The 11,415-nt window shown below is 48.2% G+C and overlaps 2 protein-coding genes across 8 annotated transcripts in view; both read right to left on the bottom strand.

Annotated features, from left to right (window-relative positions):
* The window catches only part of NRG3 (neuregulin 3), a 1,132,961-nt gene extending 1,126,204 nt beyond the window's left edge, over positions 1-6,757 (bottom strand). For all 7 annotated transcript variants that reach the window (XM_056120548.1, XM_056120547.1, XM_056120544.1 and 4 more), the window contains exon 1: positions 5,905-6,757. In XM_056120548.1, the coding sequence (XP_055976523.1) occupies positions 5,905-6,757 (853 nt within the window). The remainder of the gene's footprint in view (positions 1-5,904) is intronic.
* A 15-nt stretch (positions 6,758-6,772) lies between these two features.
* On the bottom strand, positions 6,773-7,150 carry LOC130029766 (uncharacterized; the record flags this gene model as incomplete). Its single annotated transcript, XM_056120794.1, has 1 exon — positions 6,773-7,150. A coding segment is annotated over one exon (378 nt), but the record flags the coding sequence as incomplete, so codon positions are not given.
* Positions 7,151-11,415: the final 4,265 nt, after the last annotated feature.

Genomic DNA, 11,415 nt, shown 5'->3' on the forward strand with positions numbered 1-11,415 from the left:
TGAAAATGAAAGATAACTGAAGGTTTTACTATAATGTAGTTGAAGATTTTGAAGAAATGCCAAATGGTGACTTTTTCTAAGGCATTATATTTTCTTAAACATATAAGAAACTGCCACAGACTCTCAGGACATCGGGTAGACTGTAATATTAATGAAAAATACAGGTTAGCTTTCCCTTCAGTGCCTTAAAAGAAGAAACAGATCAGCAGAGGTTTTGACTGATAAAAAGGGGAAAAAAAGGAAAAAGAAACACAAGCGAATAGATAAAAACAAAAAAATTTAAAATAAAAAAAAAAACACTGGTTCTATACTAAGCTAGAACAAATACTGTAGAAGTTTTAAGTTTTCTTTTTAATTTTCTGCTTTCTAAATCATTACTCTCACAGATAATTTGAATTAACCATTTAACTACCAAAATTACCATGTCCCACACTGATATTTAATAAATGTTCTTTTAAAATCATTTAAAAGTCAAAGCACATATCATGTATTATGAAAACAACATAATGATATAAACAGATATCCTACTTAACATTCAGTTGTTTCACAATTGTTTTTATGAAATCCAATAAGTGTTGTCAAAATTGCATACCATCTTTATGGGGCAATAAATAGGTGTTAATTTTACACTGAGATATGGAAGCCTTAATATCTTCTATTTTAAAAAATGAAACATTAGTATAGCTTAGTAATGCAAATGGGTAGAATTTTCTTGTTAACTTTCTTCCATAAACTTAAACAAGTGTTTTCAAAACATAACATTTGAAACAACTTGAAATGACAATGGTTAAGATTATCTGAAGAAAGACCTTTAATTACCACTTCTTTATAAAATGAGCTAGAAAATAAAGAGATGAAAAAACTTGAAAGCCCTTAGTCTTATTCAATTCCATGAAAGACTGGCAATGGCAGGAGTAAGAAAATGTAAAACTAAATTAAATAGCCCTCATAAGAATTTCGGTAATAATTGCATGGGAGGGAGGCACCACCGATCAAGTCCATATTCATCCTGCTATTATTAATCTTTCCATCCAGTGTATTTCTCACTTTTGTCTTTGCTGTCTACTTGGCTCTAAAGGAAACATTTGCTTCGATGTCGGCAAGTAAAATCTCTAAGAACTCAAAAGGTCTTGTAGCAGGTCAACACACTCCCAGTGTTGTACCTCCCCTCATATCAAGTCTGAAGATACAGATTCAAAAGGAGAGGAATGAATTGCGATTATACTCACATGCCATTCAAATTCATTTCACAGACTTAGATCTATGGCTCTTCCTCTGCCCTTACGCATTTCAGGGCCAACTTTCACATTCCAACCCAGATAGAATATGAGATATGTATGACATTGGACAGGAGTGTCTCTGAGGAAAGCCCAAGAAAGAAGTGGATATGAAAATCAGTTTTCTTCCATAGGGCAGGTAAGTCTGAGCAAGTATTCGAGAGGGACCAGAGATCAGGTGCCCAGGCACTCTACAGCTCTGGACATAGGCCTGATTTGAAAGTACCCCCAAATTCTTTCTTAGGCCCAATCCGGATTGGAAAATTGGGTGTTTGAAGGCATGGAATAAATAAAAAGTTCTGGTCATGGAATAAGTTAAAAGTCAGATGTTTCTGGTCGAAACAGACAAGGAGAGAAGGGAGAGAGGGACAGTAGGAGGGTCACAAGAAAATAACACAAATTCAAATGGCCAGATCAACACATGAAGCCTGCAAACAGGACTCTCAGTCAACAACAGCTTGCTAATCTTTGATCTCTGTCATGAGGCTCTTAGTCCCAGTGTTTTAACTGTACTGATACCAAACTCAGAAAGCCCTCATTGAGCTTTTGGCCAAGCCTAAGACCACTCCTGCTCACATTCACTTTTGGAGGGGATGAAACATGAAGCACAACAGTTTAAAGAGTAAAACACCCAGTGTTTTCGATTAAAGCATATATGTCTCAGAATCCTGCTTTACTGTCAATAGAAATCAAAGCATACTCACATTGTAGCATATTCTCATAAAAATGCCTTTAATGTAAGAAATACTGATCCGAACTCAATCCTCTCACTCTGTCTACCAAACATAATTAGAGGTAGTAACTCATATGCTGAAATTCTCCTGAATTCTTATACATAGAAAATAAGTGAGTGATTTTAGGTAAACAAATTACATTGAAGATTGCTTACAAAGCAAATCAAAAGAACTCTGACTGAATAACTTAAATGTTGAAATGTAAAAGAGTCAATTTTATCAATGGCTCTCTTAAAAATTACAATGGGTATAACTAGAGAAGTGTTTATTTAAGTACTGTATTACCCCACAGTACACTAAATATCCAATACATTTTACATCTATTTCTTCATTAAATGATTCAAGATTTCTTATCTTACTCAGTAGAATTAATGCTAGACTGGACAAATAAGACCCAAAAAGTTCATATAAAATTGTGTCATGGTCCTTGGTAACCAAATTAGCCAATGATATTGGTCTTTTACCTGTTAAGCAGTGCTTTCTACTAAACAAAATTACCTGTCTTTGCAGTGACATTAGAAATCTATATTCAATGTGCCATAAAATCCTGTTTGTAGACCAGGCAAAGTCACTTTTCCTCTACAGCTTGTAGTTAACCCGCCCTTTAGCTTGCAATATCTGTAAACTAACCTACGGTTTCAGATGCAAAATTCTTCAAATTTGCTTAAAGTCCTGGACAACCAACCAGCTATCCACAAGATCCCAGTAACAAAGAAAGCTCTGGTTCCAACTTCTGACCTAAAGGTTGGAGGATAAGAAGTGTGATGTCAGCCTCCAAGACCTCATGCCTGTAGCCTTCCAAATTCAACCTTAGTCTTCCATTCGTACTTTAGAAAATTAGAAAATCTCTAATCAGGGTCTTCCCAAGATCAAAAATAACTTTTATTAAAGAAAATAAAATCTATTGTACATTAATATGTTTTTTCTAGAGTGCCCTGGTCTCTCTACTCCAAAGACCTTTACAGACAATATCCTTCTGACTAACCTAAGATGAATACAAAGGCATTATTCTACAAACCATGAGGTGTCAAGTGAAGAGCAAAAATCCCGACATTAACGAATTTGGAGTTAGTAACAGATAAACACAGCATTCTCCTTAACTGTCTTCAGGTGCCAAACACAATCCATGACTTTTACTTAAATAGGAAAGAAGAAGAAGAAATCTACCTAAGTCTGGCAGTTGGGGGTGGAAATAGAAGGAATTTTTCTCCTGGGAACTTTAGTTGTGTATTCAAAACGAGAGAAAAATATGAAAGCCAGATATTCATATTCTTCAACCCACAGTAGCAGGTGCTGATAATCCCTCAATTGAAACCTTTATTTCCTTCTGGGAATCATCCTGCAATCTTGAAACAAAAATAACACTAATAATTAAACTATTGCTTTTTTTCTTTAAATTACCACCTACCCTGCCTATTTAAGCTTCTCTTTTACAGAAACCACACAATCTTGCTTTCACTGAAATTTCTCTTTGGTGATATATGCAAACCAGGTCAGTTTCTGCTGGATTTGCATATTTGCATTCCATCCCTTAATTCAATTCCTTGTTAAGGCTTTAAAATGAGCCAGAGTTGGACTTCAGATCCACATAAAACAAATACTGCTTATGTATCTATGTGAACATTGACACCATTTACAGTTCCCCCCTCCTCCTTTTCCTTGGGGTTGAGAGCCCTGTCAATAATCATTACTTATTAAACAGGCTGCCATTCCCTTCTACAGAATGTAAGGAGAGAGCATGGGAGGGTAGAAATAATTACCATGGGCTTTTCTTTATAGATGTCCAAGGTGGATCACAAGAAAACCAATTGAGAAAGAGCATTATGTACTGCACCCACTCCCCACTTGGTTCAGATCCCCTTCAATACATAAAAGGTTGAGATGTATACCCACACTCCATTATGCATATCAACTGCATCAAAAGGAAGGATGAAAAGAAATCGAGATTCCTCAGGACAGACATCTATTTTTGTGGCACGCACTATATGTTCCACATACACTACATGTTCTTTATCCCTCCACAAAACTCAGGCTAGATTTGCTGAGAGAAGCAGCTAACCAGCTCCAGAGAAAATGTGCTCTCAAAAATGACTGCTTCAGCCAAAGGAGAGAGAAGCAGCAAGTTACCGTTCTGTCTGCCATTCTGGTTTGTGGCAGATTCCCTCCTTCCCCTCTTCTCCCCACTTCTCAATTGATCCTCTAGCCTACATTTCTTCAAAGCACAGAATGGGCATAGGAATTTGACTTGGACTTTAACCACTAGCATGAAAAATCCTTAAAAGGAAAAAAAAAAAAGAAGTTTCAAGGGTTAAAAAACATCCAGGGTAAGACCAGAGGTTAGGGGAAAAATCATCAGATGATTGAGAACAAACCAGTATTTCTACTGAAGAGTTAATGATGAGCACTTTTCCTTCCCTTCCAGGTGTTATGGCTCAAAACAGAAATACAATAGAAAGACAGCACAACCAGACAGTTCGAGGAGAATAGCCTTGCACAGAACTTGAACTAGCAGGCTGGGGGTTTGTCCTAAATAACCTTCACAGGTTGCACAAATTGTTCCCAGTGCCTTATCAATAGTCAGATTAAGATGCACCCTAAAATTTCTTTAGAAGACAGCATGGGGTGGAGTGGGAGTTCGGTTAGTCATAGAACATTTATAAAAATATAGAGAAAATGCACACCTCCAATACAAATAAATAGAAAGCTCTCATTCTTGGAAAAAAAAAAAAACTGGCCAGTCCTGGCAGCGGTGGAGCCAGGGTGGAAGCTGCTCCATTCCAAGTGTGACCTGTTTCCAAGGGGAATTCCAATCCTTGAGTGCCCAGAACTCTGTCCCAGGCAGCCTCTATTTTTCAGGCACAGTGGGAGGAAGAGGAGATTCACACCCCATTGGGAACAAAAGCAAATGCCTTGCAGAGCAGAAATAATTTTTAAAAAACAAAAAAGAAAAGAAAAAGAAAAAAAACGCCACCACACTCCTCCATCAGGACCCTAGAGGCAGTAGCTCTGCAGAGTTCCCTCATATTACCCCACACCCCCCTCCAGCTCACTGACTCTCGAGGCCACTGAATCAATTTCTATACCTTGGGCATGGTGTATACCTATACGCCACGGGCAGGGAAGGAGTGGGGAGGGGATAGTCGGGAATCAGTTTAGCCCACGTAGGTGTAGGGCCTCATTTCCCCAACGCCCCCGTTGGCTTCTCATTAACCCTTTCTGGTCCTGGGCCCGGGTCGGGGCTGCTGGACAGTCTTCAGCTTCTAACATCTTCATCAAACCATCACCGCACACACACGCCCATCCCGACCTCCCCACTAGGACAGAACTTCCTTTGTGGCTTAGGGTCGGTCTGATTGCTTGTCCTTTGGCCGCGTCTCTATTCAGCGGTGGAGGTTGGGGGTAGGGGGTGGGCTCAAAGCTCAGGGAAAGGCCTCTCCCTCCCACCGCGGCTCCCCTCCAGAGCGCTCCCGGGCTGGCCGGCCGGTCTGCAGAGAGGAGGGATCGCACTTGCGTGTTAACCCTTGAAGGGGACTTAGGTCTAGTTCTGATCCGGGACCCACTGGACCAGGGGTCCTGGGAGCTTAAAAGTCGCCCTCTGCTTCCCGTCGCCCCCACCCCACACACGGACCCACAATAGGCCGGCACCTTTCTTCCGCTGCTCCAAGGCCAGTTTTAACAGTTTCAAGCCGGCGCTCCAAGAGGGACCGGGATGCGAGGAGGGGGCGGAGGGCCGAGGGCTATAGGGGAGGAAGAGAGAAGCGGGGAGCGAGCGCTGGCAAAAGAAAGAAATAAACAGACAGACGGAGAAAGGGGAGTGGGGAGGGGGCGGGCGACTCAGAGCGGCCACAAGGCGAGTCCGCGGTACAGCAGAGCTCTGGATGAAATTTACTTACGAAATTTGGGGCTGGTGCTAGTTTCTGGAGTGGTGGTGGTGGTGGTGGTGGTGGTGGAAGAGGAGGAAGCAGAGGAGGCAGCATCCTGAAAGGGTGATAGGGTCCAAGAGGGAGTAGAATCGTGAAGGTAGGAGGAGGTAGCGTATGCCGCAGTGGGCCAGGAGGGCATGGCCTCGGTACTGGGGGTCCCAGGCCCTGGGGGTCGGGAGCCCGGCGTGCTGCTACTGAAGAAAGGGGCCGTGGTGGAGAGAACCGTCGGGGGGGCCGCAGTGTTCCGCGCCGTGGTGGAGCGCGGGCTGGCCCGAATGGGCACCCGGTGCCCCGGGAAGCGAGTGGGCGCCCGCGTGATGGTCAGGCGGGTGCTTATCCGGTTAGGCGTCCTGGAGGAGGCAGCGCCGCCGGCCGGAGGGGTGGCGGGGGACGTGGTGGAAGTGGTGGTGGTGGTGGTGGTGGTGGTGGTCTCCATCGCCTTGGGGAAGGAGCTGGGCTTGGAGAGGAAGAAGGGGTCCTGGCCCATCCCCTTGGAGTCCACCAGGTCGGTGGGCACGTACTCCTTGACGGAGCCCACCACGATCCATTTGAGGAGCATGAGGCTGAGCCCCAGGCCGATGAAGCCGATGAACAGAGGCACCACGCACAGCCACGTCTGCTGCCGGTTCCACACGATGCAGTCGCTACAGCGTAACTCCCGGGGGGGCTCGGCCGCCCCTTCGCCGCCGCCGCCGCCGCCGCCGTCCGGGCCCCCGCCCGCCGCCGCCGCCGCCGCCGCAGCCGCCGCGGTGCCCTCCTCGGCCGAGGCGGCGGCTGCCGAAGCGGCTCCCGGTGGCGAGGCAGCGGCCGCGCCTTCACTCATCCTAGGAGCCGGTCTTCACCTTCGCCCCCCCGAGGGCCGCGCCAGAGGCATGGGGCCGCGCGGGCCGGGCGCGGGCGCGGGCGCGGGCACCGGCGGCGGCGGCGGCGGCGGCGGCGGCGGCGGGCTCGGGCGCAGGCAGCGGCCGCGGCGGCCGCATGCAAATCGGCTCCCTGCCCCCACGCCCCTCCCCCCGAGAGGCGGGCGGCGGGCGGGGAGGAGGGGAGCGGGGGGAGGGGACGCGGGCCGGGGAGGGGGCGCCGGGGAGCGCGGCGGACGGGCGAGACGGGGGCCCCGGCGTCGCCGACCGGTCAGGGAGCGGTGGGGCGCGTCTGCAGCCCGCCAAGCGGCCTCCTGCACGCCGGGGACCCGCTGCTGCTGCTGCTGCTGCTGCTGCTACTGATGCTGCTGCTGATGCTGCTACTGATGCTGATGCTGATGCTGCTGCTGCTGCTGCTGCTGCTCCCGCTGCTGCTGCCGCTACTGCTGCTGCTCTTGCCGCTGCTGCTCTTGCTGCTGCTGCTGCTGCTGCAACTGCCGCTGCCGCTGTGGTCGCTGTCCACGTCCACCGCCTGCCTGCACTCCAGCCGCGCCCGCATCCTCGGGGTGCCGCGCCCGGCTCGCTTCCCGGAGTCCCCCCCTCTCCCCTCCCCTCCGCCCGCCCGCCCGCGCCTCCGCTGGGCCGCGCACCGCCTTCAGGGGCCGGGGCGGCCGGCCGCGGGCTTCGGGGCGCCGGAGAGCCGCATTCCGATACTGGCCCAGTGGGGTGGGGGACCGGCCTGGCCGCCGCCGCTGCCACTGCTGCTCCGGCCCCCCCGCGCGCGGCGCTCCTCGGCGGCGGCGGCGGCGGGCTGCACCTGTTCTCCTGCCGGCCCGCAGCCAACCCTCGGCCGCCACTCGCCGCCGGAGACCAATCCGAGCGCGGCGCGGAGGGCGAGCGCTCGGGCTCGTCTGGCTCCCGCCGCCGCCGCCGCCGCCGCCCGAGAGTCAAACTCCGAGGAGCCGCGCCGCGGCCGCCAGCCCGGGGCAGGGGGCGCACGAGCCGCCCGCGACCCGCCGCCGACCGAGCCCGGCCGGGCCGCTGGGGAGGGGAGAAGCGGGGCGAGCCCCGCGTCGTGGAGTCCGGAGGGTGGAGGGGAGGAGGTGGGGGGAGGCGGCTCCCGGCGGACTCGGGGTGTGAGGGGCCGCCGCGGATGGGATGGGCTGGGCGGATTTCAGGCCGAGGAGCGCCTCCCCCCTCCCCAGGAGCAACCCAAGGGGGGTTTCTGGATACGCGCGAGATAAAGAAATGAGCCCGTTGGAGGGTCCCCGGCTGTCCGGGGCGGGGGCGTGTGCGCGCCCCCCCACCCCAACCCACCCCGAGGCGGCTGCCGCGGCAGGGGGAGCCTCCTAGCCCTCCGGGTTCCCGACACCGACGCTGCTGAAGCATCGGCAGTTCTTCGGCAGTTCCATGCCCATTTCTGGTAAATTACCTTAGGGGGGAAAAAAAAAGTGGGACCTTCAAAGGTAGATGTGCGCACAGGTTCGCACACACGCCGCCCGGCGTGAGCCAACCGACAAGGAGGAGCACATTTTTCAAAGGACTTAGGGTGGAGGGTGGTACCCAGAACTCTGTGGCTGATGTCTTTCCTCCGGGGAGAGAGGGAACTGAGCGTCGCTTTCTCGGTTTGCAATTGTGGGAGCCGCCTGCGGGACCGGGAAACGGGACGACGTGGGGCCCTGGGGTGGTAAAGAACCCACAGCAGCGGTTTCTGTAGAAGATGCAAAAGCGCTCTTGGAAATTCACCCCCAGATTTCCGGTTCTCATGTGGAAACCCCGCAAAGATGTTTTTATTTACAAGCTCCGAGAGAGGCTGGGGGCGGCAGCCTGCTAATCCACCTCCCCCGCGCTGAATGATTGGCGCCCGGGATGGAGCAGGCGGTGGTCTCTCACCCTCCGATAGTCTCCACAATAATCACGTTTCCAAGAAATCCACTGGACTCCCAGGTGGAGAAGCAGCGGGGCGCTGAAAACACTGCAGAAAGCCAAGGATGCATCAAACGCGAAGCCCCCAGGATTCGGCGCCTGCCCGAGTACTTTGCACAGATATGGTTAATAAATTACTTTGGATGGCAGCAATGCGGCTGTCACCTCTTTCAGCTATAACATTGCAATGTCCCCCCTAGGAAAACTGTTATTAATCTGAGAGAACATGCCCTAATCCAGTAGTGGTGAATTATGGTTTCAAAAACTGCAGCGGGTGGATTAACAGGGGAGTAGGCTCTGGTGTCAGATATATAGGTAAACGTAGAAAATAACTTTTCAAAGCTCATCTAGCTCACTGGCTCTTTGGGGTTTCTGGGGCTTCTTCCTCCCCCTCCCGCCCCGACCCCCTTCTGCCCCGAAGTAAACCAGTACATGAAAGGGCAAGGGGGTGTTACTATGGTTGGCAAATGAGCTCCTGAAACAGAAGTGTTAAGACGTGCAGCCCACTTGTTTCAATGCTCCCAATTTTCGTTTACCTCTTTAACCTCTTCAACTTTCTTCATCTCTCATTTCCATTCAGCTTTAACAATTAATTCGTGGTTTCCTGTTGAGGAACCACGGATTTTATTCTCAGCTCCCTACCCAGTGCACTTGACTTCCCATTGGCTGCTCTCACCGTGAGTATCACTTCTATAGGAATAGAAAGAAGAGTCCACCGGTTTGAAAGCTTTGTTGTGGAGAGCAGGTTGTGTCATCCAATGCAAGAAGTTGCCCGGGAGGCCATGAATATTGTGTAGTTTTACTGTGAGACTCAATGTAGCAGGTGGTATCACTTCCTCCCCGCAGTGGTAGGAAGGAGTGTCCACAGCAAAATCAAGCACAGGTGTGGATGTTCTGTCTCAGTGTCATTAAAGCATCAATTGACCAGTGTCATACTAAGGAGGGGTCTCTTCAAAATCCACATAGCCCTCGAATGCCTGAGAAAGTTTCACACTAAGTCTCCTAAGACACATATTCATATTAGAGCTCTGCCCCTCAGATGCAACAAAGTCACCCCAATCTCTTTCTCATTTGCAACATTAAGCCATGGTACCCATATTTTGTATAATTGCCTAAAATTGTAGAGTTAAATGATCAATTCTCCTAAACCAAATTTTAAGCATCCTTATCCAATCCCTGCCTGGAGATCAGTTAGTGAGTTTTTCTAACAGGAGAACATGCCTCCCTCTCTCTTGAGCTCCCGATCTGCCTGAATGCCCTCACCTGCTGGATATCTCTTATGTGATCCACATATAGTTTAAAATCAGAATATCATTACTAAAATGTTGGCCACAAACCACCATTTATATTAAACTTCACTTTTTCTCCTTCAGTTGCACAAATAAATTCCCAGACAGGGAGTGGGGGTCATCTGTAACTATTTGCCTCTGATAACCTAAGTTCAATTAGTCATGGTAATTAATTTTCTATATTTAAAATGGGACTGTCCTGAATTCCCTCCATTACAAATTCTTTTGCAAAGACCCATATTAAGAATCACAAGAACAGAAAACTGGACATGAACTTGCTGGACAACTACTTCCAGGGTATCACACACACACACACACACACACACACACACACACACACACACAACCCTGTCCTGTCATTCAGATTGCACTGGAGCTCTGGTTGAAGAGACTGCTTCTTGGAAAAAACCATCAAATTGGAGATAGTATATATAATTAGAAAAGTTTTTGTATTAAGCCAAAAATTTCCCTTTTTTGCTTGTTTTTCGGGCCACAGCAGGCAATGCTCCAGGGTTACTCCTGGCTCTGCACTGAGGAATTACTCCTGGAGGTGCTCAGGGGACCATATGGGATGCCAGGGATAGAAGCCAGGTTGGCTGCAAGCAAGGCGAGTGTCCTACCTATTGTACTCTCTCCAGTTCCCCCAAATCTGCCTTTGTATACTTTTTCCTGTTTATCTAAAATCCTTAAAATCTTTCATGAGTTAGATGGCATGCATCAAGGATACAAAAAAAATAAATAAATAAAAACCACCCTATACTTTCATAAACTTGTATTGCAAGATACTGACAATAAATAAGCAAGAAAAATGAATTATATAGACTATCAGAAAATGACAGGCACTGTTTGGAGCACAGAGAATAGGCCTTGATGCTGTGCTTACACCAGACATCTTTAATTCAATTCTTTCCTCAATGTCCTCAATCTATTCACCTTCCTAACAGAGCATGAGAATTTTTATTTTTTTTTTTAGCTGTGAATTTCCTGGATAAATATTGTTACTACAGAGACTAGTCTGTCCCACAGAATTATAATGTTCTTTACGACATGTGTAGGCAATGTAATATCTCAAAATAATTCACGAAGTAAATACTTCACAAAGGGCTAATAAGGTTACCCCTCTCCCCATGGTTGCATATTTTTTATTCTCACTTGATTTAGACCTCTACTGTTATTATAATGAAATGCCTTTCATAGTAAATCATAGCAGTCTTTTTCAAGAGAAGCATATTTCTTTCTTCATAGTCTCAACAAGTAACTTTATTTATTCATTTTAAGTGCTATTTTTATATCTTATGAATAGAACCCACCCAAGATGTCCTGTGAAAGTGCAAGATGCATCCGGGTAGATTTGTCCACAGTATCTTAATTGATTCCAAGGATGTTGTCATTATCCACTAATATAC

This window comes from Sorex fumeus, unplaced genomic scaffold (genome assembly GCF_029834395.1).
Source record: "Sorex fumeus unplaced genomic scaffold, SorFum_2.1 ptg000043l, whole genome shotgun sequence".
In the NCBI taxonomy this organism is placed as follows: Eukaryota; Metazoa; Chordata; class Mammalia; order Eulipotyphla; family Soricidae; genus Sorex; species Sorex fumeus.